This window comes from Canis aureus, chromosome 13 (genome assembly GCF_053574225.1).
Source record: "Canis aureus isolate CA01 chromosome 13, VMU_Caureus_v.1.0, whole genome shotgun sequence".
NCBI lineage: Eukaryota > Metazoa > Chordata > Mammalia > Carnivora > Canidae > Canis > Canis aureus.
In genome coordinates, this window is record NC_135623.1 from 19,936,892 (window position 1) to 19,956,311 (window position 19,420).

The 19,420-nt window shown below is 40.7% G+C and overlaps 1 protein-coding gene across 1 annotated transcript in view; it reads right to left on the reverse strand.

The window, feature by feature from the left end:
* CMPK1 (cytidine/uridine monophosphate kinase 1) overlaps nt 1-15,675 on the reverse strand; it is a 31,788-nt gene extending 16,113 nt beyond the window's left edge. Inside the window, exon 1 of the mRNA XM_077845041.1 lies at nt 15,427-15,675. Within this exon, the coding sequence (XP_077701167.1) occupies nt 15,427-15,597 (171 nt within the window). The 5' untranslated portion in view covers nt 15,598-15,675. The remainder of the gene's footprint in view (nt 1-15,426) is intronic.
* Nucleotides 15,676-19,420: the final 3,745 nt, after the last annotated feature.

Sequence of the window (19,420 nt, forward strand, 5' to 3'; positions counted from 1 at the left end):
AGAATAAATAAATAAAATCTTTTAAAAAATAAAAATAAAAAAAAGAACCAAGTCAGCTAAGATTTATGTTTGACCACATAAATAATAAAAACCTCAGAACAAAGAAAGATATCATAAATATAATCAAATAACAAGGGCCTAGAAGAAAATGTTCTTAACCATACAAAGGTGAAAGGGGGTAATACAGACTGTACATAAAGAGATCATACTAACAAATAAAAAAACTTCAATACAGAAATGGACAAAGGATAAAAATAAACAATTGACAGAAAAGAAGTAAAGAACAGATGCTCAATTTCACTGGTAATCATGAAAATGCAAATTAAAACAATGTGATTCCATTTTCTATTCATCAGATTGGTAAAATAAAAAAAAAGACTGCTCTATCTGGCTATGGCAAGAATGGAGGTGCAGGTGAGGAAAAACCGGCATCCTCATACTTTGTGGGAGTGTGAATTGGTTCAGCGTTTTTAAAGGGCAATGTAGCAGAATCTATCAGAATTTAAGTTTGCACATCCTCTGGCTCAGTACTTCCGTCTGTAAGAGCTGTACTACTGAAACAGTCACACATACACACAGACGTTCTGTATATGAATGTTCACAGCAGCATCATTTGTAAACAAAATAGAAATGTTCACCAAAATACAAGTGGCTACACAGATCATTGTATTTATTACAAATGAAGTAGACTATCTATATGGAAAGCTATCCAAGATACACTGCTAAACAAAAAAATACAAGTCACAAAATAGGCAACATGTATGCACATATGTGCACATGCATTATATCTGTGTATAGACACGTCAAAAAAGGACCAGAGGGTTGTTTGGCTGGCTCAGTTGATAGAGTGAGCTACTCATGATCTCAGAATCGTGAGTTCAAGCCCCAGGTTGGGCATGGAATTTACATTTTTAAAAAAATAAGGACCAGAAAGGCACACATACAAAAATTAATAAGTGATTATATAAGGAGTACCCTGAAGTTAAGGAGAACTTTCACTTTTACTTTATGTACTTTCAAAATGTTTGAATCTTTTATAATGTACACACATACATATTAACTTTTTAAAGTTTTAATTTTATATGCTTTTATCTAAAGCATGTATACTATCCACACATCTCTAATGGCAAATACCACAAAGAAAAATTAATATTCATTTAAATGTTTTATTAATATAAAATCCTTGGGTGTCTGGCTAGCTCAGTTGGTGGAGCATGGAACTCCTGATCTCGGGGTTATAAATTCGAGCTCCATGTTGGGTAGAGATTACTTAGAAATAAAAATCTAAAAAGAAAATGTACATATATATGTGTATACATATGTATATATAAAATCCTAAGAAAACAGCAAGATGAAATTCAAAATAGCCTCACATTAAGGATAAAATCCCTATATAAAAAAACATGTAATTTCAAGAAGAAAGGGAAACAGTACCTGTACAATCAAAAACTTTTAAAATTTAAAACTAAATCATTGTAGAGGATAGCAAAAACCAATTCAAATGTCTGAATAAAACTTTCTCTGGAAAGTGATCCATTTCTTAAACAAAAGAGAAACAAAAGTATAATATAGCAACACAAAAACATACTACATGGGCATGAAGTCAAGAGTTATAGAAGGAGACAGAAAACAGTCCAGTTTTATAGCCTAGAAACAGATGGAAATTTAGAGACAACACTCAGTTGAGAGAATCCAAAAGGCACAGCAGCAAAGGTTTAAAAGGAAACATATTTCAATGAAGCCCCACTTTAGAAACTAGAATTCAAAATTATAAGCAAGTTGTTCTGGAAATGACACCTTCATGGCAAAGACAATATACTTGTACTACCTCTAGTCTACAGAATAACCCTTTGGAGCACTTTCAGAACTTTACTGTGCCAAGCAACCTCTTTCAATTGCATTTTCTGACATAATTAATCTTGCTTAACTTTAACAAAGAATCATCTTCATTTTAGTCCACCAACCTGTACAAATAGAAGAAAGTGTGAGCAAAACCATTATTTATTTGGCTGTAAAAGATAGTACATATTTTTAAATTTGGGGTGTATAAAATTTAGTTTCATTACATTTTGCTCAATTTAAAATTAAAGTCCACAAAACGAATGAATAAACAAAAAGCAGAATCAGATCTTCAAATACAGAGAATAAACTGATGCTTGCCAGAGGGATGGGGGATGAGCAAAATGGGTGATGGGAAGTGGGGGATACAGGCTTCTAGTTATGGAATGAATAAGGTATGAAAACAGAAGATACAATATAGGGAAATGTGTCAATAATAATGTAATGGCATCATATAGTGACAGATGGTAGCTACACTTGCCATAAGCATAGCATAACCTTCAGAGATCCTGAATCACTATGTATACCTGAAACTAATATAACATTGTGCATCAACAATCAATCAAAGTCAGTCTAAGAATACACATTTTTGATAGCACAGCCATCAAAATCAAATCCTAGCCCAGCCTGGAATTCAATGTTGGCCACAGAGAACTATACCCATTTCTATAATGTAGAGCAAAATATAAGGGACTCCCAGTTCTTGATTAGAGCTTCATTTCTTCATATACAGGAAAAAGTGGTAAATGTATGGGAAATTTTATGGCAAATTTTCTTTCCTGCCATGACTATACAACAGGAAGAATGCTGGAAACCATTCTGCAAAATGGGCAACTTCTCTCACCCAGCCCAGTAGTCTGACTTACCGTGGCATCAACTATGCCTTACAATCAGTCAAGAAAGTAGTTAAGAATCTGTTACTCTCACTCTTTCTTTCCATCCACCACTCTCTCTCCTCCTCTCTCTCCTCCACCCTCTACTCTCAGTTACAGGTGTAAGATATATACTTACCAGTTACCCTCTTTTTAAAACTTATCAGTTTTTTAATCTCTGCATCATAGGCAATAGAAAGCCTAATGTGCAAGTCGTAAGGCCTCATCAAAATTAAGAACTACTGTGCTTCCAAGGATACTATCAAAAAAATGAGAAGACAACCCACAGGATGGGAGAAAATATTTGCAAATCATATAGCTGGATAAAGGATTTGTATCTAAAATATGTAAACAACTTTATAACTCAATAATAAAAAAGATAACCCAATACAAAAAGGTAATTTTTAAAATGCAATATTCTAGGAAAAAAAGAAAGAAAAAACATAACATCAAAGGACAAAGGATCCAAATACACATTTTTCCAAAGATATTCAAGTGACCAGTAAGCTTGAAAGCTTGAAAGTGGGAAAGTTGCTCAACATCACTAGTCACCAGGGAAATACAAATCAAAATCATAGTAAGATACCACTTCACGCCCACTGGAATAGCTATTTAAAAAAAAGAAAGAAAAAAAAACAGATAAGAAGTGTTGGCCAGTACATCAAGAAATTAGAACCCTTATACCCTGAAGGTAGGAAGGTAAAGTGGTGCGGCCACTATGAGAAAGTCAAGCAGTTCCTCAAAAGGTTAAATATAACATGTGTGCACATAATCTATCTGACAAAGGCTTAATATCTAGAATAAAGAACTCCTATAACTGAACAACAAAAAGATAACTCAATTAAAAAATGGGTCAGGGACTTGAATAGACATCTCTTCAAAGATATACAAGTGATCAACAAGTCCATGAAAGATGTTCATGCTAGTCATGAGAGAAATGCAGATCAAAGCCACAATGAGATACCACTTCACAGTACTAGGATGGTTATAATTAAACAAACCAAAAATAATTAAGTGTTGGTAAGGATGTGAAGAAATTGGAACCCTTATGCATTGCCGATGGGAATGTAAAAACGGTATAGCCACTGCGGAAAAGTTTGGCAGTTCCTCAACAAGTTAAACAGAATTATCATAGGACCCAGCAATTACATTCCTAGCTACACACCCAAAAGAATTCAAAACAGAGACTCAAATAGATGCTTGTATGTCAATGTTCATTGCAGTATGATTCACAATAGCCAAAAGGTAGAGAAGCAACCCTTGTCCCACAACAGATGAGAAACAAAATGTGATATGTACAAACTATGAAACATCAGTCAGCCATAAAAAGGAATACAGTACTGACATGCTAATGTGTACAAACCTTGAAAACAGTATGCTAAAGTGAAATAAGCCAAACACAACAAGACAAATATTGTGATTCCACTTGTATGAAGAATACAAAATAGGCAAATTCATTAAGGGAGAAAGTAGATCAGAGGTTACCAGGGACTGAAAAAGAGAGGAATAGGGACTTAACGCTAAATGGCACAGTTTCTGTTTCTATATCAAATAAGTTTTAGAAAAGTGGTGATGGCTGTACAACATGGTGAATGCGATTAACACTGCTCAACTGTACATTTAAGCTGGTTAAAATGAGAAATCTTAGTTGTATTTTACCACAATTTTAAAAAATTAACAATGTAATATCCCAAAGCCACTGAATTATACATTTCAAATGGGTGAATTGTTTGGTAGGTGAATTACATTTCAATGAAGTTATTTTTTGAAGAAACAATACAATTTCTGAAAAATCACAAATAACAAAATTTCCACAACAGGGAATGAATTAATTATGTAATGTATCAAAAAAAAAATTATGTAATGTATCTAATCTACATGGTATATTATTAAATAGATTACATGGTAAAAGTATATTTATTAATATGGTAATATGTTTATAATATTATAAGTGAAAAAAGCAGGAAACCTGTTTTCACTTATAATAGCACGAGCCTACTAAAAAAAAGATGTCCGGAAGAATATGTATGCCCCAAAATACTGATTGATGGTAGCTTTCTCTGGATGGTAAGATTATTGGTAATTTTTATACTTTTTTCCTTTTAAAGATTTTATTTATTTGAGAGAGAGAGAGGAGAGAGAGCACAAGCAGGAAGGAAGGGAAGGGGGAGGGGAGACAGGCAGATTGCCCCCTGCGTGGGAAGCTCAAGGACCCTGAGATCAGCCCAGGACCCTGAGATCACGACCTGAGGCGGTCAGATGCCTGAGTGAGCCATCCAGGCGCCCCTATACTCTTCTTTTTATGTATCTATATTTTCTAAATTTTGTGTAATGTGTCTATACTACTTGCATAATAAAAAAGTAACCAAAATAAAAAGCATGCACATCTTTAATAACAGGACCGTTAAGGTGTGTGTGTGTGTGTGTGTGTGTGTGTGTGTATGTGTATATATATATACACATACACACACACACACACACACACACATATATATATATATATACAGCATTAGCTCGACACTTAACCCATCATTAGGTCATTAGCTCCATTTGGCATCTAATAATCTATTTTCAATATAAATAGCATTTATACTATAAACTTCCTTAAATCCACCACCCTTTCTAGGAATTCTAAATGTAAACTAACTCCAAATATTTTCTCTAAGTAGAAAGATCTTTCATATTCCATAGACTCTAAAATACCATACTAGATTTTCTAAAATTTATAAACTGATCAGTGAGCAATCACTTCCTATGTTATAGCAAACAAAGAATATAATGCTTTCCAAAACTATTTTTATCCAAATTATTTTTTTATTTCTTTCTTATAGATCTTTTCTAAAATAAGTGTCACGTACTCAGCCAAATGTTATAGAAGCATCATCTCATTTCACCTTCCTAACAACTCAGTGAGGTCGGCATACAGAATCATAGAAGTTAGTGAAAATAACTGTAGGTGGTAGACAGAGATTAAAACCAATGTCTGACTCCAAAGTCTAGATGCTTTCTAATTCCATGCTTTCTTGTAAGAAAGTTGGTCCTAATATCCCATTTCTTACATATTTGTAATTTTAAAAATACATACATACACAATTCTATTTCAGAAAGCTATTTCTTTTCCCACCTTATACATTCTTTGTTATCAGCCTAAAGATCTATGTAAACATAAAATACATGGGAATTTATTAAACACAATTGCTTGGTGCTCATAATTCATACAACACAAACGGCACAGAAGGTATACCTATTCAGAGGGACTGGTTAATTTACCTCTGAGTGTGACTACACATGGATCACTAAAGTCTTGGGATACATATTTGTTTCAGGGTTGGCAAGACCACCTACTTCTATCCATCTCCTTTTACAAAAGAGAACATTGAGATAAACTGCCTTGCCAGTTAGTGGAGAGGAAAAAAAGCACCTGAACCCAAGTCTCCTGACTATTAATCCACAGTGGGCATCTGGGGCAATTCCTCAGTGACAGACACAGAGAGACAGTCTTTTGCCATCAAGCTACTTATTGCCTTTAAATAATAGAATCTGCTGGTAGAAATTAAAAAGGAAACTCCAAAAAAAAAATAAATAAATAAAAAATTAAATAAATAAATAAATAAATAAATAAATAAATAGGAAACTCCAACTTGATATACTTTATCATTTGGTTGTATCCTACCATATGGATGAAGAGAACTTTATCCATACACAAAGAGCCAGGCATATTTGACCTAACTACCATTCAGTCAGATTTTGACCATCCTTGTTTCACTCTTGCCTTTGAGACCACCACCACTTCTGAGATTGTTACCATTTCCACTTGCCTCATCTAATAATTACTAAGTAAGTAGGAAATAAAATATTCTACTATTTAAAAACCTAAATCAGCCATTAAGTCAATTCCCAATTACATAATCAAAACATCTGGGCTGTCTCTATTCCCCGTAGACACCAAGAAAATACTAATTTATGTTATCTACTTAAACCATACATAATTGGGATGCCTAGGTGACTCAGTGGTTGAGCATCTGCCTTCGACTCAGAGCGTGATACAGGGATTGAGTGTCTCCCCCCCACCTCATGCTCCCAGCAGGGAGCCTACTTCTCCCTCTGCCTATGTCTCTGCCTCTCTCTCTGTGTCCCTCATGAATAAGTAAATAAAATCTAAAAAATAGATAAATAAACAAACCATACATAATTATAAACGTGTATCTTATCCTTTAAATTAAACATAATACTTTCCAACAGCACATACCAGTGATGAATACATCACAGAAATTCCAAAGAGAAAGTAGGCAGGGCAGCAGTCTTTTGCGTAGCCCCAAGTTAAGCATATTTAATTGTTTGTTGATAAAGATACATCCTAATGATGAATAAAACCAACTTATGGGTCTTCTGGAGAAGACTGATGGAAACCAGGCATGGAACATGATTCATAGGACCCAGTCCCTCAAAGTGAAAGTTTCTGAGAATGGTAGGTAGCAACTCATGCTTTTTCCTTTACCAAAGTAATAATGTTTTTTTTTTTTATTTTTTTTTAATTTATTTATGATAGTCATACAGAGAGAGAGAGAGAGAGAGAGAGGCAGAGACACAGGCAGAGGGAGAAGCAGGCTCCATGCACCGAGAGCCCCACATGGGATTCGATCCCGGGTCTCCAGGATCGCGCCCTGGGCCAAAGGCAGACGCCAAACTGCTGCGCCACCCAGGGATCCCTTGATTTTCATATCTCTATAGTTTTTATGCCAGGTATGCAAGTTTACACATACCTTTTTTTTTTTTTTTAAGATTTACTTATTTATTCATTCAGAGAGAGCAAAGAGAGAGGCAGAGACACAGGCAGAGGGAGAAGCAGGCTCCATGCACGGGAGCCCGACATGGGATTCGATCCCGGGTCTCCAGGATCGCGCCCTGGGCCAAAGGCAGGCGCCAAACCACTGCGCCACCCAGGGATCCCCAGTAATAATGTTTTGTTAGTTGTATTTACCAGGCAGCATAAAATTGTTGGCAAACAATATGTTCACTCATACCTGTTCTCTATTAAATTCTAAGTGCTCTTATCACATGTTTAGCCTGTAAAAATGTTCTTGATTTGTCAAGTTAAAGTAATAGAAATGTTAGAGCAGATACGTTTTCATAGGCAATTGGGCTAAAAGTATTGGCTTTAAGGTTAACAAGTCAGTGTGATCAAGCCAACATGATATGAAGAATAAGACAGTCATCCCCCCACGTCCACCCTTCTCCTCTTACCTGATCTAAAAGTCCCACTATTAGAGCAACTTCTCATGGTCCTGGGACTAAACCCTGCATAGGGCTCCCTGCTCAGTGGGGAGTCTGCTTCTCCCTCTCCTCCCCCACTTCATGCTCTCACTCTCTCAATTAAATAAATAAACCCTTAAAAAAAAAGGCTAACATTTATATATAGTTTACCACATGTCTGATACTGCTCTCAGAACTTTACATATATTAGCTCATTTAATCTATACAACACTCCTATATTTTATTATTCCCATTTTACAGATGAGGAAATTTAAGCAGAGATTAAATGAGTTGGCTGAGGTCACACACACACACACACACACACACACACAGTAGGTATTAGGATGAAATTCAAACCCAGGCAGTCTCACTATAGAATCTGAACACTACATATTGCCTAATAGACAATACACAGGTATGACTCTTCAACATTAATTCATATCCTTTCAATTTTTCTTCAGTTTAATGACTAAGAATGTAGCTACTTGTACCAAAATGCACCCAAAGTGTGGCTACTTAGACTCACTGCTCTAAGCATTTCCTTCATGACTATTTAAGGATAATAAGCATAGAGTAGGCAAAGGGGGGGGGGTGCTAACTTACACAAATAATATGTATTAGGCACTCTGCCAGACATTTTATTACATATGTTCTTTTGGTTAATCCTCATAAACACCATGAAAAGTAGATTAATATCCCAAATTCTCAGTAGAACTAAAAAGCAAAAATTTAAGTAACTCACCAAGGGGCAGGCACCCAGGTCTAAATGGCTTCAAAATCTACTTACATGTTTACTGAGCATCTTTTTATGCCAGATATCCTGCTGGGCACTAAAAATATGAAAGTAAATCAGAAATTCAAGGTTCTCCACCCATTCACATAGTCTCTGGGGTTCCCGGACCCAATTCTAACTTGAGGGACAGATTCCCTCACAAAGCAAATAATTCTCTAACACCAGCAGTGTCTGAGAATTCAACTCAATTCTGACAGTATCTACCCAGAAGATATTGCCAGCTTACACAGGTTAAAGGTTCAGTCCTACAAGACTGCCCCCTCACCACCACCACTTCAGAGACCAGTCCCAAGTCAAAGGTATTGCCTGCACTTCTGACCAACTGGCTATAAATCAGAGGGCCCCACGACCCCCTTTGGGTTTAAGTTGCTAGAATGGCTCAGAACTCAGAGAAACATTTTACTAACTAGATCACTGGTTTATTGTAAATAGGATGTAACTCAGGAACAGCCAAAGGCACAGAGCTTCCATGCCCACTCCATGCAAGTGTCTCCCCCTAAATCTCCACGTGTTCACCGACGCAGAAGCTCTCTGAACCCTGTCCTCCATTTTTTTTTTTGGAAGCTTCATTACATAATAATGATTGATTAAATCACTGGCTACTGGCAACTGATTAAAACATCCAGGCTCACTGTCCTCCCTGGAGGTAAGGGGAAAAGGTGAGACTGAAAGTTCCAACCCCCAGATCACATGGTGGGTTTACCTCACAACCAAACATCCCCCTTCCTTAGGCAGGGTCCAAACCCCACCTCATTAACCTAACAAGGAACACTTTTGTAACTCTCAACACTTAGGAAATTCCAAGGGTTTTTGGGAGCTATTTAAGTCAGGAAATGTGGACAAAGATCACAAGTTGTTTCACTATACCTAAGTATTGTTCAGATCTAATTACTTAACAAATAGAACTTAAGATATTTCTTTTGGACTACGGTAGTTGTGAAAAAATTACTGAGACACTAAGGGCACCATGAACTGAGAATGTTTGGGAATCTCTGTATGAAACTAAGATCTGAAAGATGAGCAAGCATTTTTTTTTAAGATTTTTATTTATTCGTGATAGACATAGAGAGAGAGAGAGAGAGAGAGGCAGAGATACAGGCAGAGGGAGAAGCAGGCTCCAAGCCCGACGCGGGACTCGATCCCGGGACTCCAGGATCGCACCCTGGGCCAAAGGCAGGCACCAAACCACTGAGACACCCAGGGATCCCCCAAGATGAGCAAGCATTTTAAACACCAGGCAGGAGGAGTAAAAGACAGGTCCCCACCCTTGGAGACATTACAATATAGTTCAGAAAGCAAACTAAAAGATAAACAGTGTTAAAGCAATGTAATGTTAAACTTTAATATTTGTAAAACTTTTAAATATCTTTTCTCATAAAATTCTATTAAGTGTGTGTCTATCTCCATAAATTGAAAGCCCCTAGAAGCCTATATCCCTATATACAGATACATCACACAGTCTGTATTCAGGAAGTGTTTTCTGGGTCAATCTCATATAGGTTTACTCTCCTTAGGCTTTTCTCAGAAATGAAACCTCCAATTGCCCTATTCAAGGGTAACTCTGCTTTAAGTATTCTCTCCCCCACATCTCCCAGCTTCTTGCCTACTGTCCTTCAAAATTGATTTCAGACATATCATCTACCTGGGGAAGACCTCCTTGACCCACTAGACTAAAATTTAAATGGTATAGTTAGTACATTTGTAACACAGGACTTACCACTTTGTTCTATAGTAGTCACCAATTAACTTCCTTGCCCCCATACTAACTGTAAGGTTTCAACAGTAGGATCTGTGCCTTATTCATCTCAGCAACAATCACAATCCCTAGCTCTCAAAAAACTAAATAAATGACAAGTAAAAGGAAATCTTTAAAATTATGCCTTTTTACTTTTATATACTTACTGAAAAAAATGAGGAATTTACTCAGAAAAGCTTTAGAAAGGAGATTTACAAATTTGCAAAAATTAAAGTGACTGATAACCATCCTGTGCTAATAAGGAACCATACACTGCTGATAGAAATCTAATAAGCATAATGTTTTTGAAAAGTATTGACAATTAATTATCAATTAAAATAAAAATATGCATATCCTCTGACTCAGCAATCCTACTTTTAGGAATTAACTTACAAAAAAAGTATCCATATGCAATGTCATATTTACAAGGAAGTTTTTTAAAGTACTGTTTGCAATATTAAAACAATTCCTGAAGACTATCCTGAATGTCCATCAATGGGGAATGGTACACCTATGCTATAGAATATGAATATGAATATTATGGAATATTCACAGCAACTAATAGAATAAATTAAATATATATGTAAAGACATGAAAAGATATCCATGATATATTCAGTAGAAAATAGAAGAATCCCATCTGGAGGTGAAAAAAACATATACACTGGCATTTTTATGTCTAAGAATATTGAGAAAGAGATGGGGAAGCAATTAAAATTAGACAGCTAATATGAATAACATCAGAATTAGAGGTGATTTAGCTTTTCCCAACCAAGTACATAAAAGGAGCAAGCTTTCAAAAGTAATGATAGTAATATCTCAGTATATTCTCCCCTCCTACAAGTTCTTAACCAAAAAAAAAAAAAAAAAATTCTGTTACAATCAGCTTTAATAAAAAGGTGGTACTTCAGAAGAGTCGGGAATTCTGTGGACTACCTCTCCTACAGATAATTTAAACTTTCTATTATATATATATATATATATATATATAAAACCAACCTATTTCTTACTCTATCCTATTCCACCAAAAGGAGAGAAAGACCTAATTAAACAAGGTTCAGTGGATCTTCCTATCTAATTTCTTCTAAGAACCATAATCTGCTTTAGGGATTTGCAATCAGGAGCTTGGTTTTAGAACACTCAGCAGATTTTCACAACCATACCTTTTATTCAGTGAGAGTAAGCAAAAGAAATAAGAAATCTGAGTATGGGGCAGCCCAGGTGGCTCAGCGGTTTAGCACCACCTTCAGCCCAGGGCGTGATCCTGGAGATGCAGGATCAAGTCCCACGTGGGGCTCCCTGCATGGAGCCTGCTTCTCCCTCTGCCTGTGCCTCTGCCTCTGCCTCTCTCTCTCTCTGTGTATATTTCTCATAAATAAATAAAGAAAAAAAAAAAAGAAATCTGAGTATGACAGCTGAGTCTCATTCAAACGTTTCCGTCCTGAAATTGGGAGAGCTAACTGCTACTTGGGCGCCCCCTGGGGACCAAACTTTAAAACTTTTTACATCTTAGGACAAACCAGGGTCCTCTAAAACTACTGACTCAAAAAATACTTATTGAGCCCTTAATATGTGCCAGGCACAATGTTCAGCACTGGAAACACAAAGGTAAATACAATCAACTTTCTTATTTCTACATGCTTAAAGTTAATACTATCCCAACATTTCTAAGCACGGTAGGTAGGAAGACCATACGAAGTATGGGTTACCTATATAGGCCCTGGAGAGAGTTATGACACAAAATGACAAGAATGCTTTTGGGGTTCTGAAGAAAGTAATTTGGCATGGAGATAAGCTTTAGCATAGATTGTTTATGTATGCAAATCTTTAAAAAAGGAGGAGGTTTAAGTATCCTTCCAGCTAACACATGCAAAATTGTGGTTATTTTGAAAGACAAATTAGGTTATGGCACCAAAATTTTTCTTGGGCCAAAACATTATAAATAAAGCTTAATTTTAGAAATTAAAAAAATGACACAGATTCTCCATCTTGATTTTTTAGTAACAAGTTATTCCACAATGACTCTAAGCACTTAACTAATGAAAGGATTGCACTAATTTAGAAAACGGCTAATTTTCAAAGACAAATGGAGTACAAGAGGCCACAGATTTAGAAGCCATTAATCAGAAAATAAAACTGAGGACCAATACAAACAAAAGGGCGAAGTCAAACCCCAAATCTCCCTCAAATCCTCCCTTCCCAGTTCAGAACACTTGCAGAAGATACTATATCAGATTTGCCTTTTCTTCCTTAAGGTCTAGGAGAGTAAGTAGCAGAGGTAACTCACCTCAAGGAAGGGAGGGACGGAGGGAAGAGATGGAAGGGAGAAAAGAGATAGTAAGTACATACAGACATACAAACCAGCTTCCCTCCCATTATACCCTCATCACTAACTGCAATGCCCCAGGACATAGGAGGGCCAGATATTCTCAGATTCTATAGCCAGGCCCAAATAGGTACTTCTGGCAGGCTGAGTTGGAAATCAGTGTAATTCCCCATCTCCCCAAATTGTATTTCAGCCACATTTCAGGTACTCTGTGAGCTAAATTAGCGCTGGCATGATAGACAGGAAATTTAAACTTGACTTATAGAACTTTTTCTGTACAGAAAAAAACTTAGTCCCCAAAATTACAATTGTTTAGGATTCAGTTTATATTTGCCTATGAAATAAAATATTGAGTCAAAATACAAAAGACTCATGGGGCAGGGAACCCTCTGACTTAACATTCATAGACATTCCATTGTTTAGTCAGCGAGGAGGTAGCAATTGCTAAATTATAAACTATTTTGAATTTGTCTAAATCAACTTGTTTATGGCAATTGGAATCAAGAGCAACTATTTTCATGAAAGAAGATGACAATTTAAAACAATTTAAGCTCATATAATTGCCAAAATATTAAAGAATAATACATTATGAAACATTTAATCATGGAAGTCTTCTAGTTGGTAATTAACAGACTTAAAACATTATCAGCCATTACTGAACAGAGTAAAGAATACTAGCTACAGAATGTGTAGATTATTTTTAAAGCAGTGGAGTAATTTGAGTATTATTAGTTTAGATGTAGATATTTAAAACCAGGTCATGATTCAGAGACAAAATATTTAAATGCATTCAAATATAGCAGTCACAAACCAATTTTTAAAGTAATACAGCTTCAAAGTATAAATAACCAATGTCAAAAATTAAGAACAGGAAGTCTAAAATGGAGAAAAAAAGTCTGCATCTATGTGTGCCAGATATCTGACCTTATTTAATATTCACAAATACCATAGTAGATAGGTATTATTTCTCTCTTTTCACAGAGGAAGCCAGCTAAATGTAACAACTTCTCTGGGACTAAAACAGTAAATGGGGGGTTGCCTGGCTTGCTCAGTCTGTAGACCTTGCCACTCTTGATCTCCAGGTTGTGAGTTCAAGCTCCAGATTGAGTGTACCGATTACTCAAAAATAAATAAAATCTTAAAAACCAAAACAAAACAAAAAAAATAGTAAACAGCAGAGTGAGGATTTAAACCCATGTCTGTTTGACTCTGAAATCTTTTCTCCTTCCCCTATCATACCATATACATGTATTTCATATATTAAAAGCAGACAAACCTGAAATCATCCGATTGCCACTTGTCTTAAAAAGTTAAAAGAACCAATAAAAATAAGAAAAATATTTGTATTTTTTTTGGTCGATTTAGCTCCACTTTTATTCCTAAAAATGACCAATAACTATAAAGACATCTGTAAAATAGCGATGAAGTAGATGCTACCATTTGACTTTCTTTGGACGTTCTTTAGAGAATAAAATATAGGACAGGGATGGATTGTATGAACACAGGAGAGGAGTGAAAGCCCGAAGGTAACGCTGTAAGCCACGTCCTGGAACGGAAGAGGGCATTATTTTAGAAGTTCTGGGTCACACCTTGTGTGGTCACCGAGTGTCACACGGGTTGTCTGGGTGTTCTACAGGACCACTCGTTTCTAGATATCCTCTGTTTTCCTTTACCTCCAATTTCATTCCCCGGATTCGCCAATAAAGCCTTTCTCCTCAGTGTCACTGCGGCTAAGCACGTTTATCTGTTTGAAAAATAACAGAATTGAACCGGTAACCCTAACACGTCGTGAAGCGACAACAAAGAAAGTACGCAATCTTAGCGCTGGGAGGTATTTTACGCTGAGCTTAAATCTGGTGCACAGCCTTAGGGTCGAGAGCGCAAAGGGGAGTCGGAGGGAGGAGGGGGCTCGGCGGCGGGCGGAGCGGGGCCGGAGCGGGGCCGGAGCCGGGCGGGAGGCTGCAGCCTGAACTCCTACCCCGCGGCTCGGCTTTTCCACCGCAGGAATCCCGGCTGCGCCTCGGAGCTGCTGCGGCCACGGCCGGGGCCAGCACAGCGCCGCGGGCACATCGCCGCGTCCCCGGGGTTCCTCCCAGGACTGACACCGGGCTTCGCAGAGGGCGCGCGGGCAGGGGCGGAGGGGAGGAGCCGGCCCCGCCGCCGGACAGCCGCGAGCGCACGCCGCCTCTGACCTACCCCGCCCGCGCTCCCGCTGCCCGCACCCACCTCCCACCAGCCACACGCGGACCTCGGCGCGCCGGGGGCGGCGGGGCCCGGAGGCTGATCCTCCCGGATCCCCTTCCCAGCCCACTCTCCAGACGAACTTGGTCCCCAAATTGTAAGGAAAAAGGGGCGCGGGAACAAAGCGACCCCAAGCGGTCCCCCTCCGTTCTGGGCGCCCCCGAGGCGGGGGGACGTGGACTACGAGTCCCGACAGGCCGCGCGCCTCAGGACCCTCGACCACCGCCACGCGGGCGCCGCAAGGGTCGCCGGGACTCGTAGTCCGCGGAGACCGGGGCTCCCGGGGGCGCGGACCGCCCGGCGCGGCGGGACGGGCCGACCCGGCGTCCGGTCAAGCCCAGGGAGCGCGCCAGCTGCCCGGGCCTCACCTCGACGATGCGGGCGCACTGGGTCCCCTTGCCGGCGCCAGGACCGCCGAGGACGAACACGACCAGCGGTTTCATGAGGCGGCGAGGGCAGAGGAAAAGCGGCGGGCGGGTCAGCAGGGGGAAGCTAAGGCCCAGGACGTGCAGCAGCCTGCGGCCGCAGCGGCTCACCATACACCGCGTCTCCGCCCGACGCCGAGGAGAGCTGACAGCGGCCCGGCCGGCGGCGGCGCGGGGCGGGGCGGGGCGGGGGCAAGGGGGCGGGCCCAGTTGGCGCCCGCCGCCGCCCCGCCGCCGTGGCTGCTGAGGCGTCCGCGCCGCGGCCGGAAGGGGCGGGGCTTCCGCTGCGCGCTCCGCGCCTGCGCTCGGGCGCTCCTGTACGGGCTCGCGCCCCCCCCCTCCCCCCGTCCCCGCCCCGCCGGCCCTTCATCCCCGCTGGCCGGGCGGCGGGTGTGCGGATGCTGCGTGGGGCGCCGTCCGCGGCGGGCCTGAGCCCGAGTCTGCGGCGCGGCGCGCGGGAGAGAGAGCCTAGTGTCTGCGCGGGACGGGGGTGGGCCGCCGCGCTGGACAGGCCAACCTGGAAGGGGTGGATGACAGACAAGGAGGGAAGAAATAGCCGTACAGGCGTTGCAGGAAAAAAGCGGAAGAATAAGGAGGGATGGATGTCATTGGGCGCGCGCAGTCCGAGAGAGCCTCTGCAGAGGTGACCTTTAAGCCAAGACATAGGGCTTGGAAAGAGCAAGAGCAGGGTAGCGTGTCCCACAAAAAGAAATGCATATGCAAAAACCCTAAACCGGGGCAGCCCGGGTGGCCCAGCGGTTTGGCGCCACCTTCAGCCCAGGGCCTGATCCTGGAGACCCGGGATCGAGTCCCACGTCTGGCTCTCTCTCTCTCTCTCTGTCATGAATAAATAAATAAAATCTTAAAAAAAAAAAAAACTAAGCCGGCTTGTGTTGGGAAAGGTCAGAGAGAGCAGAGCTGTGGGAATGAATGAGGCAGAGAACGGAGTGTGGGAGAGGAAGGCCCAGGCTGGTGGTACAGGCCCTTTGGGTGTGGAAAGGAGTTGGGATTATGTTCTAATTACGGTGAGAAGCCCCTTAACTATAACTCCATTGCTCTGCACGTGAGGAAAATCTCTTTAAATACAAATAAAAGCTAAGTGCTTCCGTCACACCAACCACATTTCTTTTTTTTTTTTTTTAAGATTATTTATTTATTCATGGGGAGGGGAAGGGCAGAGACACAGGCAGAGGGAGAAGCAGGCTCCATGCAGGGAGCCCGACGTGGGACTCGACATGGGACTCGACATGGGACTCCAGGATCACGCCCTGGGCTGAAGGCAGACGCTTTAACCGCTGAGCCACCCAAGGATCCCTACACCAACCGCATTTCAAGTGCTCGATGGGCACGTGCGGTAGTGGCAACTGTATTGGACGTCGCACAGAGAGAACATACCCACTGCACTAAGTTCTGTTGGCTAGTGCTGTGCTGGGCTTGTACTTAAGCTCCCCGGGATGATGTGATGATAGAAAGGGAGACAGGTAACCCCCTGAGAAGAAAACTCAAAGGGGCAAAAGGAGGACCTGAGATGACTTAAGAGGTTTTAAGAGTTAGGGGCACCTGCATAGCTCAGTTGGTTAAGCTTCCAGCTCTTGATTTTGGCCCATGTCGGTGGAATTCAGGCCCCCTCCCTGCCCTGTGCTTACCGGGGTGGCTGCTTGAGATTCTCTCCCTCACCCGGCACACACACACATCCCATGCACGCACTTCTCTCCTCTCTCTCTCTCTCTCTCTCAAGTGGATGGATAAATCTTTAAAAACGTATATTTTTTTAAAAAGTAAGAGACAAAGACATTAATTTGCAATAGGAGTTGCAAGAAGGGCACCATTGCAGGAAAGTGTGAAGGTAGAGTTCCTGTCTGAAAATTGTACTTTCTCAGTAAAGAAAAGGCAACATCAATTAAGGGTAAAGATTTTGAGGTAGGATGTTTGAGGAGAGAGAAGATACAATTTTTTTTTTCATTTTTCCATCTTTTAAGAATGGAAAAATTAGTTTTCTCAAGATAACTAGTCAGTAGGACTTGTGAGCAATATTAAGAGCTCACTTGGTGTTTTAGATCACGGCTTTAAATCACTGAAGGTATTTGTTCAGGTGCAGGCAGAGAGAAGACAAATTCTTGAGGCCATCCAGGGTTGGGTGTTTACCAAACAAGTACAACAGAGGGAGAGAGGACCAAGATGGAGTTTGCACAAGAATGTTTGTTAGGATATATATGGAATCAAAACCATATTGGGCAGCCCAGGTGGCTTAGCAGTTTAGCATTGGCTTAAGCCCAGGGCATGATCCTAGAGACCTGGGATGGAGTCCCTTTTGGGCTCCCTGCATGGAGCCTGCTTCTCCCTCTGCCTGTGTCTCTGCCTCTCTCTTTCTCATTAATAGATATATTTTTTAAAATCTTAAAAAAATATATATATAAAAAAGCAAATGATGGGGCAGCCCGGGTGGCTCAGCGGTTTAGTGCCGCCTTCGGCCCAGGGCCTGATCCTGGAGACCCAGGATCGAGTCCCACATCAGTCTCTCTGCATGGAGCCTGCTTCTCCTTCTGCCTGTGTCTCTGCCTCTCTCTCTCTCTCTCTCTCTTTGTGTCTGTCATGAATAAATAAATAAAATCTTTAAAAAAATAGCAAATGATGGCATATGAGGCCTGATTGTGGGGATGTAGAGGAGAGCCAGGAAGGGGGCCAAGGTATTCGAAGCATCCATGTTTTGGGTTTGTTTGTTTGTTTTTTTTTTAAGATTTTATTTATTCATGAGAGACACTGAGAAGTAGAGACACAGAGGGAGAAACAGGCTCCCCACAGGGACCCCGATGTGGGACTCGATCCTGGGACCCCGGGACCCTGAGCCGAAGGCAAACACTTAACCACTGAGCCACCCAGGCGTCCCAGAAGCATCGGTGTTGAAGAATGACTGCAGTGGGGTATTTGAGCAAGTAAACTGGCAGTACAGATGCCAGTACTCTGGGTGGGATATTTGGAATTAAGATTTCAGAGACTATAAGTTTCTGATGATGTTGAGATCCAGGATGAACCCAAGCTGGATGAGACTATGGGAGTAGAAGACTGAGGCAAGAGCATGCCCTGTAGTTGGAACTGAGTGGCCAGGGTGTTGGATTTTCATCCAAGAAGTTTACATCATCGCATTAGGGTCCAGAGACAAACTATGAAAGAGGAACAAAGTTGTTGAAGTGACAAGAAGGTTGGTACATGATAGCAAACAGGAGGGGAAGAGGGAGATATAGCCTCTGTCTGGCTACCCCTAGTCTCTTTCCCCTCTACTACTCCTTTCCTCCCCCTCACCCAGTATTTCTAGTCTCCTCTCCATCTCATCCTTCCTTCTCTCCCTCCCTCCTCTCCCTTTTTAAACTTATTCCTATCTCTCCTCCCCTTCTCCCATTTCTCACTTCCTCCCATTCTCCTCATCTAGTTCTCTTTTTCTGTCCTTCTCCCTGCCTTGTTCTCTTTCTTTGCCTGTCTTATCCCTTCTCCCTTCAGTTACTACTTCCTTCCTTTCCATAATTTCTACCTTTTCCTTCCCATCATGGAGGAGGGAATAGAATATCTCAGGTCATCACAGCTCGAAAAATATTATGATTAGTAACTTACTTGTATTCCTTCACAATATTTCTTTTTTCTTTTTCTTTTTCTTTTTTCTTTTTTTTTTTTTTTGTGTGTGTGTGTGTGTGCTTGTTTATTGAGCCCCCTGGACCCCTGGGAAGGAGGAGCTGGGGCACCAATCAGCTGAAAAAAAGAACAGTTGGTCATAATACTAAGAAGCTGTAGGAGTACAAAAAAGGCCATATTGAAGCAGATGTGCCTTCTTTTCCTTTGTGCATGTTCTCTCAACTATTTTCTGTATCTCTTCTGGCAATTAGAGTTAAAAGATGTTCAGGATATGGGAGCTGTGGAAAAGAGGATTAGAAAGCTATTCACATGC